The sequence below is a fragment of the Rhinopithecus roxellana genome, chromosome 6, assembly GCF_007565055.1.
Source record: "Rhinopithecus roxellana isolate Shanxi Qingling chromosome 6, ASM756505v1, whole genome shotgun sequence".
Lineage (NCBI taxonomy): Eukaryota > Metazoa > Chordata > Mammalia > Primates > Cercopithecidae > Rhinopithecus > Rhinopithecus roxellana.
Window position 1 is genome coordinate 23,800,166 of NC_044554.1, and position 22,500 is coordinate 23,822,665.

Genomic DNA, 22,500 nt, shown 5'->3' on the forward strand with positions numbered 1-22,500 from the left:
CTGCAAATGCTAGATTGATAGAAGCTTTTGCAAATGCATGTGGCTATGCATTAATATTTATCCAGGCTGTCATAAATGATTTCACATCATAGTGTTGGGGAACATGGTGCTTGTGGCAAAAACTTTAAAGTTTAATTATAATATATAATTTTTATGCAAAGGAGGCAAATGTCAGGACTTCTTTATTTTGAGTTAAGTTCTGGTCATTTTTAAAAAAGCAGAGCAACTGCTTATATTAAACTGGAGTATTTCATTACATGTGTGGATTTAACATTTCATTATGCCAAAGGTTGAAACATGAGTGAGAAAGTTTGCTGCAAGGACTGTTATTTATATTTTCGCATCACACTTAATTTCCTTGCATCTCTGCCACAAGTAGCCAGTTAGGAATTTTTTTTTCAATACATTTTCTTTTAATCCTTCTAAAATATCTGCTTCATTATTTGAACCCATTAAAAGAAGATACATGTTTTAAAAATTATTTTAAATGCCATTTTGAAAGTTGTTTTACACACTCTTCATTTCACTAGGCTGCCTTGGCAGAGAGCAGTTTACCTTTGCTAAGTAATCCTGGACTGATCAATAATGCATCCAGTGGCCTACTGCAGGCCGTCCACGAAGACCTCAATGGTTCTCTGGATCACATTGACAGCAACGGAAACAGTAGTCCGGGCTGCTCGCCTCAGCCGCACATGTAAGTGTGGTTAACAGACTCTCTAAAGGGAAGAATCTATATTAATACGCTTCTTAAATTTAGTATTTTTCTGAAGTTTTTACTGTGGTATCAGTTAAAAATACAAATTTAAGTGGAGTTAAATTATACCATGTTCATAATATGACAAAGTTGATCAAAATTGGTTTTACTTTTTTAGATTATCTCAAATACCCTATAATTATTATTCCAGCTGTCCTCTACAGATTCTTAGTACTACTAACGTTCTCTTGGGCGTAAAGCAGTGTCTACGATGAATCTACATCTTATGGGTCATTATCACAGTTTGGTTTGTATGGTGCAATAAGAATATTCATGATGGAATAAGTTGTTATAATTTTTACTACTATTACAGATCTCTAAACTATTTATGAACTGTAGTCAAGATATTGCCCATTTTTATAAACCATAAAATGGAAAGTTTAACTGTTACCCACAGTTTACATAGAAGCTAGTAAAGTGTAACTTTTTGCCTGTCTTATAAATCAGTGTAATTATGTATTCAACTTTAATTACTGGTGCGTCTGTATTGGCAAGGTTTATATGTTATATTTTATGCAAGACTACGATTCCTATTAATATTTAGCAGCTAACTATATCATTAATTACTCTAAAATCTTTCCCCTACCATCTTTTTAATGGAGCTGAGAGAGTAGAAGTATTAAAAATTGATGTATTGTGGATTTCAGAAATGTGTATGACACTTTAAAAAATGCCTGGCTTTATTCAATAGTGTCAAGCATATTAGTGTCTTGTTTACTAAAATGTATTGACCCTGGTAGAACTGAGAATTCAGAGGAAAAAAAATTTGAATCTGAATAATGAAGGGTGTGCACCATTTACCTATCATTAGTCAGGATGAGTTGTAACTTATGTCTATACTTCCTAGAATTAAACGTCACATACTTCTAATTACAAGTTATTGAAGTAAGATTAGTCCTTTCTCTCATTTTTATATTGTCTTCCTTTATTTTTCCATTCAATATCTAGTAAAAGGTCTGAAAGAGAAATATGCTCTTTATATGTACCCATTTTCACTTGACCTTTCACAGGGTATGATATTTGTTGTCTTTTTAAACATTTTATTCTGTTTGACATATTAATGTCTTTAAGATCATATGCCTAATTGCTTTATAGCACTTTTACTCTATCACCTTTGCAAAAAACACACTGTGAACATTAATGTGTTTTATCAGGTTCCAAACCATTACTTCTTCAAAATGGAAAAATTTGTCTTTTGGAAGTGTCTTTAGATGTATTAAATAATACAAAAGAAGTAATAAAACTCGAAGTAGAAAGAACATGAATATATGCTCTTGAGAGTAGCAGTACTCTAAAACAAGGAAAGTGAGCAATCAGACAAAAGTTTTTATATCCCCGCTTTATCCTATCAGCCATGCAGTGGGTAGCTTGCGGCCTTTTACTTTCAGCAGTTCTCCTGAGTATGCTAATGCTCACTCCCTGTATAAAATGCTAAAACAATAAAACTTTAAAGAGCAAACAAGAGTTAGATCCTGTTTGCCGCTTTAAAAAAAAGACCTATTTCAGATAAATAAAAGACGTTCCTAATAAAAGTGTTCAAGCTGTTGGTGCAACTCCCTGTGTTCATATGCAGTATATAGCGGTTGTTATAAACTACCTATAGAGGATATGTAAAGACTTATTTTTTAAATGTAATCGTCTGGTGCTAAAAATATTAAAATAAAAAAATGATTAATGAAATAGTTTTTTAAACATTATATTTTAGAACCTGAAATAGTAATTGGGCTAAATTGTAGCATTGTTAGATGGGTTTTGTTTTTCATATGGCAATTGCTACTTCAGACTTTTCATTATTAAAGTTAATGAAATATTTCAGAGAAATATTAGTATGTATTAGATAACATCTAAAAATTATACATATAATGTCCAGTATATTGCTGCTACGGCTTTATAAAGTTAAAATGTTCATAGTTAATATATAACACATTTTATGCTTATATTAATTAGTGCATGTGAAAAATACTTATGGTTTATTTTCCATAGATAAAAGGAAAATTTGTCTTGGCTTGTTGAAAATAGATTTCAGAAAAAATAAAAATTAAAAGGAGTGTAAATTTTCCCCTTTTCTAAATTGTATCAATTATAATCAAAATTTTAATTATCTTGCAAAATATTGAGTCAATATTCATTCTTAAATCTGTCTCCGCTAGCTGTCATTAGTTTTTTGCATAACAGATGTCAAATATTTATGGAATATTTCAGTATTCTCTATCTTCACCTTTATAAAGTTTTAAGATGCTTGTACTTAAGCCATGTTATGTATTTTATTAGGCAAAGGTAGAAATATTGATCTAATTCTCTCAATCAAAATTTGGTTGTATATAATTGAATGCATTTCAAAATACTTTGGAAATTAAACAGAAGTGAAATAATTTTTATAAGACATTTACATAGCATAGTTATATCTCCTGAAATGAAGTCACGTTACTTGTTGTTTTAGAGGGAGGCAGTTATGCTGATGCAATTGTAAACAAGAGGAAGGAGGGCCTAGTGGTATCAGAGCATAGGTTGTAATGCCAGATTGTCAGGGTTCCAATTCCAGATTCAATAGTTAATAGCCAAGTGGGACTGAGCAAGTTACTTAACATTTCTTTCCTCAGCTTTCTCAGCTGAAAATGAGGTAAGTAATAATATAATGCTTATTAGTTCATAAGATTCTTGCAAATGAAATGAGTGCCTGGAACATAATAATTGCTCCTTGTGTCTCCCATAGTGCTGTGTAAATAGGTAGCAATTTATATTACTTCTTGTAATACCTCACTGTTACTAAAAATGAGTCTATGAACAATATGAAAATATTTTTGTATTTTGCATTTTAATACTTGTTTCAAGGCACACTGTAAGTTTGTGGTTAGTTTCATTGACAATCCATTTTCTTCTCCTTCATTCTCCTCTTATAATTCATAAAGTAAGCAGATCCATAAAACTGAGACAACATGAGACCGGGCACAGTGGCTTATGCCAGTAATCCCAGCATTTTGGGAGGGCAGGGTGGGAGGATTGCTTGAGGCCAGGAGTTCAAGACCAGCCTGGACAACATAGTGAGACCCTGTATCTACAAAAATAATTTGAAAAATTAGTTGGGTGTGGTGTGTGCCTATATATAGTCGTAGCTACTCAGTAGGCTCAGTCAGGAGGATAGCTTGAGCCTAGGGAGTTCGAGGTTACAGTGAGCTCTGATCATGCCATGGAACTCCAGCCTGCACCACAGAGTGAGACTCTTATCTGTCTCTAAAAATAAAAAGTGAAACAATATGACACAAGGACTTATTATAGGTAGCACATTACTGAATCAGTGGGATAAGGGATTCTTGAGATAAGAAAATGTTATCTGAAGTTTTGGGCAATGAACAACTCAAATAGAACAATACCAACCCAGAATCAGGGACTTATCATGTGTATCTTGTAAACATTGAGTATTAGTTTTGACAGGAATTTAGAATATATGAGGGAATATAGAATTTAGAATATAGGAAGTGGGACCAGACTGCTGAGTGACTTAAATATCAAGCTATGGTGTTTGTTTCAGTCAATATACAGCTTGTTACTGTTATCAGCTTGAGTTTGACATGATCAGAGCTATGCATTAGGAAGAGTATTCTAAAAGTGTACTGAATGAACCATGACTTAATGAAACTCATGTATAGGAGGATATGCTGAAATTGGGAGAGACTGGAAGCAGAAAATTAATTCTGGCAGTATGCAATATCTAATGTAAGTACAAGACTAGGAGTGGAGAACAAAGAATCCATATAAGAAGTGCTGTGAAAAGAAATACCAGAACAAGACAACCCATTGAATGCTAGGGACAAAGAGGAAAATTGGGAAAATTCATAGCCACTTTGAAAGTCTGCAAAAAGAAATAGAGGACCCAAGAAGCAGGTTCAAAAGGGAAGATGAAGAATTCAGCATTTTACTTGAGGAATCTAAGAACCTAAATATCATTAGATTCAGGAGAAAACACTGATGCTTTTTTTGATTAGTCTTTTAATTCAACTCCATTATAGTAAAATTGTACATAGTAGAATATGAGTATATACCTGAGGTTGGTGGAGATGATGTTTTTTGAAGCATTAGAAGAGTGAAATAGATATGGTCTGGTGCTTCTTACAAATTGTGGAGAACAAGAGATGCCAAATTATCATTTATATTCCATACTCCATATTTTAACCCTTTTCTTCCACTCCAGTTTTCGCTTTATTCAGTGTCCTGAATAAAGGCCTTTTTCCAAATTAATGCATTTATTTCCCTCACACTATTTGAATTTCTGCCCTTTCCCTTTTCTGGTTCCCCTCTACTCTCTTACCTAAATTCTACCTTTCCTTACAGGACTAGTCCTATTTTTTTCCAAGAGGGTTTCCCAAGGAATTTTACCATCAGGACCATGCACTCTGCTCCACACTTCTAAAGAGCTTGCTTCCTATACCACTATTTTGGACTGATACTTTGTGTACATGTGTGAGTGTGTGTGCACATGCACGTGCACGTGTGTTTATACATACATCTGTGTTCACTTTGCAGATATTCCTACCTTAATGACACGTCCCTTAAGGACAGATACTATGTTTTAGACAAATTATAGTATAAGAAACCCCTAGCACATTCTACTATGTCAAGTAAGCATTCAGTAAAAGTATGATACTGATTATGAAGAATCAAATTGGAGATTACAGTTACTTAGAAATGGTTTGACCTCACAAAGTAATACTTACAGGAGTATAAAATCCGGGGTTCTCCTAGAATCTTGAAGAAGGGAGAACAAAAGAGATTTTAGGAAGAACAGATGAGTAAATACAATGTTCATTTTTATGTGGGAGCTAAGAAATTTTTCTAAATATTGGTAGAGTATACTTCTTAAGTTTTATTTTTAGTTGTAATTATTTAATTAATATGTATTTTATAACCATTTCAATTTATGTGACTAAAAAGTGGCTTTCCACTTGGAGTAGAATGAGGCCCCTTCACCTCATTCATGATTATCATCCTGGACCTTGTTAAATTTTATTTACATTTTTGAAAGCAGATTGAAAACAATTATCAAAATTTATGCAATATAAATCAGCTGAATGTTTAAGGGGAGTTCAGCAAAAAGTAAGAAAAGTTAAAGCCAGGTGAAATTGTATAGATTCTACATAATAACTTTTTGAATCTTCTTTGACTGTTTTGACTCAGCTACTTGTTGATTCAAAGTAAGTACTTGACTTTTAAAACATTTTTATTTTCTGTTGCTGTTCACAGAGTCCTAGAACCATCCGTGGTGTGAATGAAGGAAAACAATACTTTAAGTGTCTGAGCTGAGTATCATTACAATTTATAATATTGTTCCCTTATGCACCTGAATGCCAATATTCTCTTTTTCAGAGTTATATGGAATATGAATTAAAAATGACTAGCTTCCTATTTTATACAGACATTTACCTCTAAAAGTGTTTAAAAAGTTAGGATTGATGCTGTTTAAGCTGGAATAACTTGAACTTACTGTCTTCTCAAATGGCATGAGAAGAAAACATGTAGACTAGACCTGGAAGCTGAACGCATACTGATACAATCAATCCATTTCCTGTCTCCTTCCCAACCTGAGGCAAGAAGTGGAATTTAATGATGTACCCACCATGTTTAGTTCTACTCAGTTGTTTCTTTTTTGTATTAAGTAGTTGTTTCTCCTCATTCTCAATAAGTTGGTTCAGATTTACTGTTTTTCCTCATATAAAATGTTAAATGAGATTTCCATTTTTATATTTTCAAATGTTGTGTCTAGAGATCAAAATAAATGTTCTTCCCTAGCTGGTTTTGTATTGAGGGCTTTACTCACAAAGCCTCCCATTGTCATGCCATTCCCCTTTCTGATTATTAGAGTCTCCTACTGTTGAGTTTTCAGATCTTTTCTTATATGTCATTCCTGACTCCTCTTAGCCTCTATGTCATTTCAAAGTTTTGCTTGCTAAATATTCTATATTCGTTGTAGGTGATTATTATTTTCTCCTGTTAGTGAAGCAAATATTTGAAGCTTGAGAGTTAAAAATCTTTTATATAGAATGTTAATATGTTGGCTATAAGATAAGAAAATTAATTTGTTATGTCCTTAGAAGGCAAACCCTTAGGATAAGAAAATAAAAGGCTGAGGTGTCATATAAAAGGAGTAATGTAGTATTATTTCAGAATTGCAATAGAGATCACAAGATTTTTTTTTAATTTGCATGTCAAATACTTATTCAACATGCTCCAGAACTTTGTGTACATCACATACCCCAGTCATCTTTACAACATTCTCTTCTTCATAACCTCAGTTGTTAAATCATTTCAGTATTATACTTTGGCCTCTCCTGTTGATAATATTTTGCCCCATAGATAGCTAAAAGGGGGTCCTAGACCCCCACTGGATTAAACAGTATTGAAAATCTAAACTGTGAATTGTCACAAAACAATGAAAATATAAGTATATAATATTACATTTCTTCCTTCTATTCTCTTTGGTTGCCTTAAAATTTAAATTGCTATTTGTAGGCACATGTACAATTTGCAGATCCTACATCTTTGGTTGCTGATATTTTATATAAAATCCCTACAGATCTTAGATCTCTCTGTGGACAAAAGCATTTGAAATTGGAGTGGCTCTGTATTTCAGAGGAAAGCAGTTGAAAGTGACTGACAACTTGAGCAAATGGAATGCTCTTTCTCATTGTTTTCATTCCTGTTAAGCCTGTACTATTTTTGCTGATGTTTTGGATCATTATGTTGCATTGCGAAACTCTAAACATGAAAGCTTTTTTTTGCCTCACATATGTTTTCATAGATTTTTTAATTACAATTTTTCAGTCAACTTTATTTTTTTTTCTAACATTTCTGGTCCTCTTATAATTTTTGTTCTGATTTAATTCCATTTTTATTTAATCTCTAAACTTTTTGATTAACTTTGCTAGTTAGCTTTGAGATCTCTTTCCAAAGTGATTGTACAGAACTTATGATTATGCCAGCTCTTTATCATCTCATCTTTTTTTTTAAGTGCTACAAGTGTGGATCAGTAGCTGCTGTTCTTTTTTACATTATTCCAGTCCCCATATGTGGCACTTACAACTCATTCCAGTTCCTCTTAATAAAAAGATCCTCCCAGAGATACAGTGCCTTCAGCTAAAAAGTGTTATATCCCCACCGTGCCAATTGTGGAAATTTGTGGGTTCCTATAGGGTTTTGAAGGATTTTTATAGAACTATACAGATGATATCTGACATCCGTGGTGTGAATTCCCACAATTTAGGCAAAGTGTGTCAGAAAACTTTTAGCTGACAGTATTGTAGCTTACTGCTTCTGTTTTATATCTAAAGAAGGTACTTTGTTAGAAGATACAACTTCATTTGCACTAACACTAGTTGAGCCTTAAAAATTTCCTTTCTGTAAGGGTCAAAAAATGATTACTGAATTGTTAAAGAAGGAATAATGCGTCAGTATTAACTTTTTCCTACTTTCAGCACCAGGGGAAAAAAATGAAGATCTTATATACTGCTATGGTATTTTAATTTCAGCTTTCAACATAGAGCTTGGGAAGTGGATATATGTTGATAACCAGAGGCATTTAATGAATAAAGAGACTGTCATTTCAGAATATTCCTTTATGTGAAGGTAATTTACATGATAAGAAATTATGTCTTAATATATGTTAAAATTATGTGCATTTTGACTGCTCTGGCAGAATTTAAAATTTACCACTCACAGAAGTAACATGTTATACTTGAATATTTCAACACCAAGAAACACAGGGTTACTACATTCCATAGGCAGTTTCTATCATTAGAATAGCATTAAATAATTTATATAAGCAACAGATGATCAAATCATTTCACATAACTACTGAAAACTAACATTCTTTAGCTTGTTCAACGTTATCTTCATTTTGAAGACAAAATGGAGTAAAATCAGCAAGACACTTACAAGGTAGGAGGCCAAGTCATCATTGATCACACAATGTTATCTTACTATTAAAAAAAATTATATTTGCAACATTAATCTGAGGTTCCCTTTGTTAATTAGCAAGTCAGAGAAAAGACATGGTGCACTAGAATTAGAATAAAAAGTACATATTGTTGGCCGGGTGCAGTGGCTCCTGCCTGTAATCCCAGCACTTTGGGAGGCCAAGGCGGACAGATCACCTGAGGTCAGGAGTTCAAGACCAGCCTGGCCAACATGGCAAAACCCCGTCTCTACTAAAAATACAAAAATTAGTTGGGCACAGTGGTGGGGGCCTATAATCCCAGTTACTCAGGAGGCTGAGGCAGGAGAAACCTTGAACCCAGGAGGCAGAGGTTGCAGTGAGCTGAGATCATGCCACTGCACTGCAGCCAAGGTGACAGAGTGAGACTGCATCTCAAAAAAAAAAAAAAGTACATATTGTTTTTACTCCTTAGTCCATCTCATGTTTAGAACTAACAGTATATAACTAAGAAAAACTCAGGAGAAAACCGGAGTTTGAGTCAGTCCTGTGATTTAATTTGAGTGAAGGAATAGTTTCAGCAAAACAGTGAGTCTCAGAAATTAGGCAGACCTAGTGACATGAGCAATATGTAGTCAAGGTGGAAAGTAGTCTCTGTAAAGGTATGCCAAGAGACAGCTTCACCAGCAATGGATGGGTAACAACTCCAATAGGGCAGTTTGGTAATAGGAAATAGATAACAGTTGAGAAAAATGGGTAAGCCACATCCAAAAGAACTGCCACAGCAGTAGGGCTCAACTACAGGACTTTGAGGTCAAGGTCTTCAAGGAGCCAGAATACAAGTTAACAAATGGAATTACAGAGAAACTGGAACACACACCCCATATACTCATACCTACCTATCTGATTTTTGACCGAAACTTGATCCAACAAATAAGGCAATAATACAATTTTTGGATTAATGATTCAAAGGAGAATTGGAGCACAGCAGCAAGACTGACTTAATGGCAAAGTGTCAAGATGTGATTTAGACTTTATTTGTCTGGCCAACAGATTAGAAATATAAGGGTCCTTAGATCCACAGCTGAATGTTTATTGACAGTTTTCATTTATGAGACACAAATTGGAATGGTACCAATTGTATCTCAGTGGCCAACTAATTTGTTTGTGAGATTGGGCAGAATATATTTGTACTTATCAATGATGAAAGTAATTACATCTGTATTTTCATTTTATTACAGCTGTTTTGGTCACAACTATCACTTTTATAAAGTCAAATAGAGTGATAAATCCTAAAGAATTTCATGGTGTTTTTTAAAAATTGACTCTACAGCAAAGCTATCTGAAATCGTTTGGGAGTGAACCTAAATCATGTAAAATTTAGTTCCTTTAAACAATATTGCATAAATTTAAATACATTTCAATATAATGTTGAAGGTAAGAACAGGAAATTTTAGAGAAATCTCGATATACATATATATGCATGCAGTTTATAAAATTATGTTTCACTGACCTTTACCCACCTTTTTGTTGTTTCTTTGGACTGATACTAGACTCTTTTTTTTTTTTTTTTTTTTTTTTGAGATGGAGTGTCACCCTTGTTAGCCAGGCTGGAGTGCATTGGCACTATCTCAGCTCAATGCAACCCCTGCCTCGCAGGTTCGAGCAATTCTCCTGTCTCAGCCTCCTGAGTAGCTGGGATTACAGGCACCTGCCACTACATCCAGCTAATTTTTTTGTATTTTTAGTAGAGAGGGGGTTTCACCATGTTGACCAGGCGGGTCTCGAACTCCTGACCTCAGGTGATCCACCTGTCTCGACCTCCCAAAGTGCTGGGATTACGGGATTACGGGTGTGAGCCACCACACCTGGCCGGATTGATACTGACTTTTAATGGAACTTTATAACTCCACCGTGGAATCAGATCTCTTGAGTTGTAAGATGTAATTATAAACTGTCATCATTAAGAATGGAAATACATCTTAGAAGAGAAACTTTCATCACAATTATCTGAGAATAATATTCCTTTGCCATCAATGCCAAATGGCTGCAATTTTTAGAAAATAGGCTAAGGGAGGATAACATTTTTATCCTGGCTCATGATGAAAATTAAAATTTATTTTGATGTTTATCATTAGCCAGGGAGAAAAGGTGTGGGAAATTTAGTAGGGCATTTTCTACTTATATCCTGGATAGAGGAAACTACACAGTTATATATGGAATGTAGAATCATTTGTTCACTCCAGTTTTTGAATCCCTTTTTCATAATTGCACATTTCTATAAGAAGGAATATTTTCATTTTCATCAAGAGATAAGGAGGAGGATTATTTCTGTAGAACTGAAGTGATAGCCTGAGTACTGTCCTACTGGCAGCTACTACATGCAAACTCATTCAAATAAAAACAAAGATCAATTCATTTAACACTAGAATTTTTATGTCAAATGTTATTTTAATTTACCAAATAGAAAATCTTGAAAGATAAGAAATTGGAATAAAGAACTACATAAGTAATAACTCTGTTGTATAATTTCTTAGCTGATAAAAGTTAAGAACATCTTTTTTCATTTCTAGTAGTTTTAATTGGACATCTTTCTTATTCAGTCCTATAAATAAGAGAGCTAAATACTTTTCTAAAATATACTTAAATTTAGAATGTAAAATCTAAATTTTTGTGGAGAAAGCCTGGTTTACCCTTTCCAAATAATAAAATCTTAAGTAGAACGAAATAAACAATTTATGTATGACTGTATAATTAACTTTAATTACTAACACTTACATTATTCTTAGATCAGCTCTCATTTTTAAAACCATTAATATGATTTCTGTTAAAAGTGAACTTTTCTACTTAAAACTTTAATGGCACTTATATTATTAGTTTTTTTTCTGTGATATGTTAAATAAACTAAAACATTTCCCAAGTGGTAAAACAAAATATACTCTAAAAGTTACATAGATTTAAGAAATGAACTGTGTATCATTTCAACCTGACTTCACACAAATGGAGATAAGTAAACTTGTCATCTTCATGAATCTACCATCAAATTCCAAAAATAATTATATACTTTCCTTTATATATACTAGAAAGAAATGAGTAAAATTGAATTTCCATAATTTCCATTTTTATATAAGCTTCCTAAATGAGCATCAGTGTTTTTACCAGTTTTCCTGTGAAACTTTGTCTTTGAAAGAAAAATTACTTTTTTTGGTATCTTCTGTTTGACATGATTATATTTTCCAATGTATCAGTCAATACAGGTTAGCTACTCAAAAGTAACAAACGAAAACAAAAGTTAAGCTCAGGAAATGAAATCTGTCTTAAATAATCCTGTGCTTATATTTGGAATTCATTTCACATCTTGAAAACAGCAATGTTAGAGTAAGCATGAGGGTTTTTGCCATTGGCAAATTGGAACTAATTTGAGTGAAAATTTATTCAATCACATATGAAATTGATAAAGTGCTAATCGTGGATTTTATTTTGAATGCTTAGATACAAAGAGTTATCATCATTAATTCAATCATCTTGTGCCAAGTACTGAAGATTGTAAATGGTTAAAAGAAAATCTCTCCTTTTTACAGCATTTTTTGAATCTAGAAGGTTTTTGATGGTATTTTGAGAAGTAGTCAAAATCTATGCATATCAATGGAGAACATGTGACTGTAGCAATGCTCAGTCTATTTTGATATTTTTAAATGTCATTATTTGACAGGACATAACTATATAAGAGGCAAAGAAGAATTCATAGGATTATAAACGTTTTATTTATTTATTTATTTATTTTTGAGACGGAGTCACGCTCTGTCTCCCAGGCTGGAGTGCGGTGGCGCAATCTCGGCTCACTGTAAGCTCCGCCTCCCGGGTTCAGGCGATTATCTTGCCTCAGCCTCCTGAGTAGTTGGGACTGCAGGCACTCACCACCAGGCTCGGCTAATTTTTTTTTATATTTTTAGTAGAGACAGGGTTTCTCCATGTTGGCCAGTGTGGTCTTGAACCCCTGACTTCAGGTGATCCACCGCCTTGACCTCCCCAAATGCTGGGATTACAGGTGTGAGCCACTGCAGCCGGCCTAAAACATTTTCTATTAGAGCGAATTAATGTATCCCATGTAAGTTAAAGGTATCCAAATTAAATTAAGTAGAAGTTAGGATTAAGACACTTTAAAATGAAGGATTTGAACAAGTCTATATTAAGTGGGTAATAGATGCATGGTTCAAGGCCTAGACACATTTTGGTATATTTGATATGTTTCTCAAATACTATATGTGTAAGTTCATTTGACAGGATAAAGTTTGCTATATTGGATGAAATAAAATCAGTTTCCGTAATAAAATTGAAGCATCAGAGCCCTAACACTGCTTCTGAGGATAGCTTTTTGAGTGTTCTCTGGGGAATAACATTTTTTAGAGTAATGATCCATGATTACTATAGAAGTATGTTATAACTTTCAGGTGTGCTAGGAGGGAAAAGGCTAATCATATCTATAGGGTTTTTTAAAAGATGTATTTTTTTGTAAAAAGTTGGTTATTACTTTTAAAAGGTATGCTATTTGAATGTATTGGATATTTTCTCAAATAACTAGAATTATAAGAAAAAAAGGTGTAAGGGAACTGCCTGCAATTAGTAAACCACATAAAAACAATTTTAATGTAGTCTAAAATTTAGTCTTGCTTTATAGATGTTTGATAAAATTAACATCACATTGCTGGAAATTGCCCATATTGTAGATATGAGTCATAAATTTTAAGTTTTTATTCACAGCATTTTTTGACATTTGTCATAAATGAGGTCAGGAGATTGAGATCATCCTGGCCAACATGGTGAAATCCCATCTCTACTAAAAATACAAAAAATTAGCTGGGCATGGTGGTGCGCTTCTGTAGTCCCAGCTACTCAGGAGGCTAAGGCAGGAGAATCACTTGAACCCTAGAGGCGGAGGTTGCAGTGAGCCAAGATCATGCCAATGCACTCCAGCCTGGGTGACAGAGCTAGAATCCGTCTCAAAACAACAACAACAACAACAACAACCTTAAGACTTAAAATCTTTATTTCTTTATTGTTAACTTCATGGAATTAATAAACACTACATTTCAAAGAAGACCTGATTGAATTTGCATTGTGCCATTGAGTCTCTCATAAGTGATAACAGTATGTAAATATTCTAATCATTAACATTTGGTAATATCTAAATAAGCAAAGGAGAGAAAACATATGATTCGATTATACTGTTTAACACCTATTGACTTAAATTTTGAACATCTCAGTTTAAGAGAACTTTATTCATAGTACTTTTTTATTCTAAAGAAAAATAGGAACAGTTTATAGAACCTTTGACTTAGTCTTGAGTAAGGAGAAAATGAATAAAATTGACATTCCTCTAGGGAATGTACAGTGTGACCACAATCTAAAAGGACAAACTTTCCCTTTATAATTTGTTTGCTTTAGGGTATAGGCAAACATTAACATTACTTCTGCCTTTCATTAGTGCCTTAGGTACTTGTAAATTTCACAACAAAAGCAACAAATATTTTTAGGCAACAAATTTGTTTATCAGTGTATCAGTGTAGTTAGTCCTCTGTGTTTTTGGAATGTGCCATTAATGAGGGTGGCTGTAAAACGGTGAGATTAAACTAATTAACTGCTACTTTGCAATGTTTTCAAGTAGAGACTTGCGAAGTTGAATGACCTACAGATGAGTTTCATTCATTTAAATGGGATAAACATTTATTGAACGCCCATTGTGTGCATCATACTCTGCTAGAAACTGTGGCAGATGATCAGTGTCTACAGAGGTAAAACTCTAATAGAGGGGTAAGTACATAGGTAGTGCTAGAGACCAAGTGAAAGAATGGACGGGGTTGCAAACAAATTGTGAAGTCAACGATGTAAGCATGCACATGCACACAGGGAATCAGAAGAGACTTCATGAAGGATGTAACTTTAAGTTAGGCTTAACATTAAGTCAATTTTTAGGTTGAACTTTATGAAATTATTCATATTTCACTGGTTTTTTTTTTTTTTTTTTTTTGGCCTAAAAAAATAGCCATCTTAAATGTTTCATCCTAGTATTCAGCAGAGATGAGGAAAGACAGGATAGATGTAAAGGACACAAGGAGATGAGCAAAGATGACTAAAACATGGGTTTCATTCAGATAACAATGACTCCTTTGCCTCAGGATGAGCAGCCTGCCTGGATGGGGATACCTGTGAGATGAGATTGCCCAGGAGTTTGAAAGCCATATCTTATAGCTCATTAATTTCCAAGTTGATGATATGGTAGGGACATTGCTTAAAGTTTACCAATTATTTGGAGATGCTTACCAAGACCCTCAAGGGTGTATGTTACCCACTTTCAAAAAGCCCTACGTGCTTTCTTTTATGCTGCTTCTCTCTGGAAATAGATGACTTTTTTTTTTTTTGCTTGAGAAACTAGCAACACTTTATGCCCTTCCTTCCTTCAATATTCAGTTTTAAAATATATTTTTCCTTAAAATGCTATAAGAACAGATGAAAAATTAAAAATAAATAAAATGTGCAGAGACCACACATCAATGTTGTGGCCATTGCTGTTACTACCACCTTAATCACAAAGAAGACTGTGGTGGATTTTTTTTCAGAATCTTTTCATCTTCACTTTCTAATATCCAAACTTTCTGAGATTCATTTTCATTGTTCCTGGAGCAATTAAAATAACAAATATAAAGATTCGTAGAGGTTGCTTGAGAGTAATGAAAAGTTAAGATGTATTGATTTTTAACTTTCAGTATTTTTGACAGATTTAGGCTCTTCTATCTTCTTGGTAGAGCATAAAAAGAAGTATTTCATGTACATTGTAAATTTATAGAGTTCAGTGATGCTATCTCAGCTCACTGCAACCTCCGCCTCCCAGGCTCAAGCAATTCACCTGCTTCAGCCTCCTATGTAGCTAGGATTATAGGCACCCGCCACTATGCCCGGCTAATTTTTATATTTTTAGCAGAGATGGGGTTTTACCATGTTGACCGGGCTGGTCTCGAACTCCTGACCTCAAGTGATCCACGGCCTCCCAAAGTGCTGGGATTACAGGCGTGAACCCCCGTGCCTGGCCTACATTGTAAATTTAAAAGTAGTAAATGCAAAACCATTTTACTTACACAACCTATAAATTCTTCACTTCTTTCCACCATTTCTAATCCTACCACTTTAGTGGTCTGACCATCATTAACTTATTACATTTTTTTAGTAAGTTCCCATTTGGTAACTTTACCTGCAGTGTCCTACACTAAGCCTACATTTTGCAGATTCATCTTCATGAAACTCTTCTACCTTTTCATTATCCTGCTCGAAAACCATTAATAACCTTTGAGCAGAGATTTAATTTAAACATCATGAAATGCAACTCCAAGGCCTTCTCATCATCTGACCTCATTCTGCTATTCTAACACACACACACACACACACACACACACAGACACACACACACACTATCACCAGCCCTCCTTCCTCTATGCATTCTCAGGGTTCCCATAACATGTCTACAATTCTCCATTTTTCCTATTTCTGCTTGGAATGTCCTCTCTCTCATCTCTGCATAATAAAATTTTTCACCTATTACAAAGCCTAGCTGAAGTTACACCGCTCTCCTTCATAGAGCATTCACTGATTGGATTGTCAGAATTTATCTCCCCTTTTATAATACTTATCTACTGTGGCATCGATCACATTCTGCCTTGCATCAAAGTTACTTGTATATATGTCTTTCCTCCTCTGTTAGACTGAAAACTTGATGATAACAGGAACCATTGTCCATGCAGCCCCTATCCCAGAGGTTTACACACAATGTCTATTGACTGGATTTTTTTTTTCACTTCTAACGAGAAGTAACTTTTATTCTCCTAGAAGTACTTCAATTTCAGTTACTGACTTTGTACCTCTGTCAGGGAATAATAACAGACTTTATATCTCTCCATCACTCAAGACTTCTCTTTCTCCAGTTGTCTAAAGAAGTTCCAAATATGTTTCTAAATCTCCCAAGTGTAAATTAAATTAAATTAGGAGCTGGCTATGCCTTTGTAAAATCAAGAAACGTAAATTGGTGTTTTTTTTTTTTGTAGTAAGGAAAAGGTTGTGTACTGAAAGGAACAGTTAACTTTGAAGTCTTCCATTTCATAGATAGAACAATTTTTAAAGCATTTGCAATGAATTCCTGTATTCTGGTTTGCAGAAATATTCATTATTTGCCAAATGGGTAATTTGCATTAAAACTGAAGTTGATGTTACTTCAGTGCCCACTTAAAGGAATGTGATGTTTTATCAGGCTTAGAAAAACTACTACCAAAGTAGACATAAGTCCCTTCTATCTGTGACCTTCTATGCCAAAGGTTTGTACTCTTCAATCTGTAATAATTCAAGTACTTGGCCTATTTTAGGTGCCTAGTAAATAAATGAATCACTGGAAAGACTATACCCCTTACACTCCTGCTATGTTAAAAATGTACCAGGAGGCTGAGGCAGGAGAATCGCTTGAACCCAGGAAGGTGGAGGTTGCAATGAGCTCAGATCGTGCCACTACACTCCAGCCTGGGCAACAAGAGCGAGACTCTGTGTCAAAAAAAAAATAAGAAATAAATGAGTCTACTTATTATTTTTTAAGTTCTCATAAATTAGACAAAAAAGTTTTTTTCTTTGTTTTTGTTCTTGAGTTTTTAAAAAACTTAATCCTTTATGTTTCACATGTTAGCATCTGTTTTATTCCTGGAAACAACTAATTCTATTTGCTTAAAATAGTACCTACTTTACTTATTATTAAGGGTTCTAGCAAGAACTGAATTTTCTCTGTAAGATACCTAAAATTTTGAAGTTGAAGAAAGTAGTGCATAAATTTCACATCAGTTGGGGAAAAATGGCATAATGAATGTCTGAACCATCTAGAGGAGATCTTCAAATCCAGAAAGGGGATTTTATCACCAGGATAGTCAAGAATTTCTCTCTTATTTCCATCTGAACTTGTTCTTACTTTACTGTCTTTAATGAATTATATTAAGAATACATGTGTTTTAATGCTGTTAGAACATTGGCATTCTTCTTAGAGGCAGGTCAGTTTTCCAATTGTTAACTCCTTCTGTATCACTTAATTGCTACTTTTCTTAGGACACTTAGGGCTGGCAATCTTGTGAATTTGTTTTTCTTATACTAGACTACAAGTTCTTTGATAGATATTAAAAGCCTCACCTGTGCCTTATATATAGAAGATACTCAATAAATTTGTGTTAAATTAATGATTGGCAATAGGTGATAATGTTAATATGTTATTGGCTTTTCCTGTCAAAGTGAGATTGATGCTCTTTACATCATTATAGATACAGGGGACTTCACTAAATCCACAGCATAAAGGAATTCCTGGAGGAAAATTTTGCTTTTTCCTGGAGGAAAATTGAACTTATATATATTGCTACATCTCTTACATTTTCATTATTTAGTCATATTAAGTTAATCTATTTAAGATTTTTCTAGCTATAGGTATATTATCAGAACTTCATAAGCCCCAACGTGCATAGCAAATGTGATGCAGGCCTGGATCAATGCATGTATGTTAATGATTTTAATGATAAGCTAATGATGAGGCCTGTGATGGATGACTGAAGAGAATAAATGTAGAAGCACTATGTACAGAGCATTTCAATGATGGCTCCTCTACTTTGAAATTTACTTTCTTCTGTTGATCTGAATGTGATCTGAGACATAACCTGGCTTAGTATTTTAGTGACCCAGAATTTGTTGATAAATAATTTTTTGAAATAATTATAGCAATATGTTGTGTTATTTTGTTTTCTTTTATTGCCTTAAATGTACTTTTAAGGAAATGTGACTAGTCATTAATAACTCTAATGCCTGGCATCTGATATGTGAGGCAGATATATCTGTTTCTTGACTTTTTCGATACAGTAATAAAAATCTCACTTTAGGAAGAGGTACTGAAATACTTTTAGAGCTAATGAAGCTCATACAATGTTTAAAAATTAATTTAAGTATTTATACCATACTTTCTTCCAAAAAAGATCATAAGGTTATTATATATTATGACCGTGTTCAGTGTTTATTGATCACTTATGATCCAGGCACTATTCCAGGTGTTTTACATATATGTAAAATAATTTAACCCTTATAACGAGTGTATGAGGTAGTCACTTTTTTCCTTGCTTTATGGGTAAAGAAATGGAGATACAGAGAGGTTAAGTAGCTTTTCCAAGGTTGCATAGCTAGGAAGTAAAGGAGCCAGGCTTCAAACCCAAGTATTTTATCCTCAAAGCCCACTATATTCTTAACCACTTAATCACTGCTGCATGACTAAAGATTATAAATGAGGTGCCTAAACTATTCAGTATTACTTTATACCACACTTAGAAGTTAATCAAAATACTAAATACATAAAATGTATCATGGTAAATTATATTCTTATAATTAAAAACCTGTAGATAATTCTACATGAGAAGAGGATTCATAATGAAGAGTTGGTGAGCACAGAAGAGAGTTTCTTTAAAGGGATTCTTGTATTTTGTTTGAATTGTCAGGGATGTTTCTATGTTGGAAAGAAGCATTTTTGTAGAAGAAAACCTAATTATCCTACGGTAGTGTAACACATGGCACCTTGAAGAATTTGGAAAAACGAACACTACAGAAATATCCACTTTTTCTTTCGGAAATAAGTTAAATGGCTCTCATACCCTGTAATGGGGCAAAAAGAGAAAGAAATTGCTAATGGTCACAAGGAGAGACTAATTCTCTATTCATCCTGCAACTCACAAAAGGCATGTGGCTTCATTGTGTTCCATTTCTTTTGAATTGGCATATAACTTGGCAAGTGAAAACATGGAGCACTTTGAGAACCAAAAATGAGAAACCTAATATAAATAGAGATAATTATAATAGAAAATTTATTTTTATTGAAAAGTATTCCACCAATTTATAGGCATAGGTACTGTAACTTTCAAGCAGTTTTATTTTCTGGAATGTTGAAACTTCTCTTGCTACTTTTTATTTCTTTCTCTGATATTATATTGATGGCAAATAGATCTTTTTATAATTGAGCATTAATAATTATTGACTTTAGTTTGCTTTATTTTAGGAAATTAGCAGCCTAACATTGTAGCCATTGGGGAAAATTTTATTTACAGCTTTCTCAGCTCTGATACCTTTTTCACTAATTCTGAATGGAAAATATTCCAAGAATACTTAATTTCAGAGAGATGTCTTCTCTTTTCGAATTAGTGCAATGAAACTCTTAATGATTTCATGGCACGTAACTTATTCACTCAACAAGTATTTACTGGGTGCTATGTGTAATGTCTCCTAATCGGTGAAGTTCACAGTCTACTTGGCAAGATAAAGTATAGCTAACAGTAGAAAGAGTTAAGTGACAGTGCATGTGATTAAAGCAATATGGGGTGGCAGAAATAACAAGGTTCCAAGAAACGTTCTAGAGGCCAGCATTTGTGTTAGTCTCTACTGTACCTGTATTCAGACACTTAGACAGTCATTCCTTTACTCATCTGTAAAATGGGAAGTCAAATAACAATATCTGTACATTAGATACAGTTTTAGGATTCAAAGATTCTGTAGTTTTGAGCATCAGAATGACCAAAAAAATGCTTTGGAGGTTCAGAGTAGATCAATGAAATTTGGACAGGTCAAAGTCTTTAGGAAGTAGACACAGTGTGAGTTGATCCTTAAGTGGAACACAGTATGTGTGTGAATAGGCAGAACAGGGTAGAAGGATGTTCCATGTATACATGGAGAGTTGAAAGGGGAAACACAGCCTGAGTCTCCATGAAAAATGTCTTGGAGTAGGAACAGAGCACAATGTTTATGGGATGATGTTTTGAGTCTGGAATGGAAGTTATTATTCAGAAATACTGTTGTACATAGGTAGATGGAGGTCAGATCATAGTTTATTGAGAATGGCTGAAGGGTTTTGGTTTAATCCTGTTTCAACCCCATGTCTCAGTTCAGACATATTTTTATATAGGGCAGTGGCATAATGAAATAAATAAAGTTCTTACATATTAAAATTTTCTGAGACTACAATGGAACATACCTCTTTAGTCGTTCTTTTTAAACATTTTTCTTTATGTGCTTTTTTTAGAGACAGGGTCTTGCTATGTTGCCCAGGCTGGCATTCCTCCCACTTCTGCCTCCCAAGTAGCTGGAATGACAAACATGGCTTCTATGTGCTTGTTTCTAAATAATACATCCTACTTGTTATTCCTTTTTATCAAGAACTTAAGATTTTTCCACAAAGTTCTTTATTCAGATAAAACCCAATCCAGAAAGGTGAACCCAAATGGACCAGATGCATATGACATTGCAGTGCTTTCGCTGAGGAAACAGTTGAAATGCAGCAGGAGATTCGGAAACTGTCAGAGGAGGGTGACCTCGGAGGTCTTCTCAGTGTCCCGAGTGTATTAAAAAACACTCCTGCACAAGAGCTCACATCTGTAGCTAAAACTATGGGATGCCCAAAATAATGCTTATTGACTTGAAGGCAGTCACCTAGACCACTGCTAGATATCTATGTATGTGTCTTGACAGTAACTCAATATCTATTTAGAAATACTCAGCTATTAAAGCCTGAAAGTTTTGAATATTCACAGGTCATTTGTGAGACCTAATTAGAAAAAAGTGCTATTATATTAACCTTAGGAGTTTATTCTAATTATTTCCAGTACTTAGAGTTTAGCATTCTCTAAAATGTTCTGAATCCAAGATTAAACCAGGAAAATCTAAAATTATAAATTCAACTTACAACTATTATTAAATCAAAATGTCATTTTTTATAAAAGTCATTAAATGAATATGAACTTTCACAAGTAATCTCATTAGAAGATTTCATTTGTATATTTTAGAGGGTACTTTGGGAATATTAACATTAGATTTAATAAATGTTTAAAATTCTGCACATGTCTACATGATACTGTAATATACTCGTTGGTTCATCTATTATTTTACTCAAACTATTGGCTAGTTCAATGAACCATTTATTTAAAGTAGTTGTTGAGTTCAATTGGTAGTTTTTTTTTAGTGAAAATAGTTGGGTTAGTCTGTAAAATAACACTGATAAACATCTCTTATGGACACCACGTTTTCCTAATAGCACATTTCTAACTTGCAAATCGGCTATAGAACATTTTATTAGAACCAAATAGTTTATTTGTCACATACAATAGTATCTACAAACTAGTCATATGCATACATTAGAGTCCTATTTTTTTTATTTATGAGTAATTCTTTATTACATAGTATTAGTTATTTGGGGGCCTATGGTTTTGTTTTATAATCTGTCATGCAGGATAACAAATAGTACCTTGGAGACTTAAAACTATGATAGTTTTCCTTATATAAATAATATAGTGCTTTGGATTTAGCATGAAACATAAGCATAATAACTTCAGTTTCATTAACTATCAATGACAAACTCTTCTTGGCTTTTTATTTGTATTGGCTACAATATAATTTCATGATTTACCCCACAGTATGCAATAATGGCCTTATAATGGCCACTTCCAATAGTCTCTAACCTATCCCTAGGGAGTAATCTGTACTGAGAATTGAGAGATTAAAGCTGATAGTAGCTCGATACAGTAGAAACATTTGGGAAATTTCAGTGTTCTTTGCCCATGCATGTAAAATGTTAGAACAGTTCCAGAAATTGTCACCCCAGAATTGGCTTTTCTGATGGTCTTTAAAGTACTTTTCTTATATCTGTGATACTCCTCTAATAACAGTTACAACGTTCTAGAATCTCATTTACATCTATTCACTTTTAAAGGAAATAATACAGTGTCTA

The 22,500-nt window shown here is 33.7% G+C and overlaps 1 protein-coding gene across 2 annotated transcripts in view; it reads left to right on the forward strand.

The window, feature by feature from the left end:
• FOXP2 (forkhead box P2) overlaps positions 1 to 22,500 on the forward strand; it is a 201,975-nt gene that overhangs the window by 171,584 nt on the left and 7,891 nt on the right. For both annotated transcript variants that reach the window (XM_030933309.1, XM_030933310.1), the window contains one exon: positions 531 to 694. In XM_030933309.1, the coding sequence (XP_030789169.1) occupies positions 531 to 694 (164 nt within the window). The remainder of the gene's footprint in view (positions 1 to 530; positions 695 to 22,500) is intronic.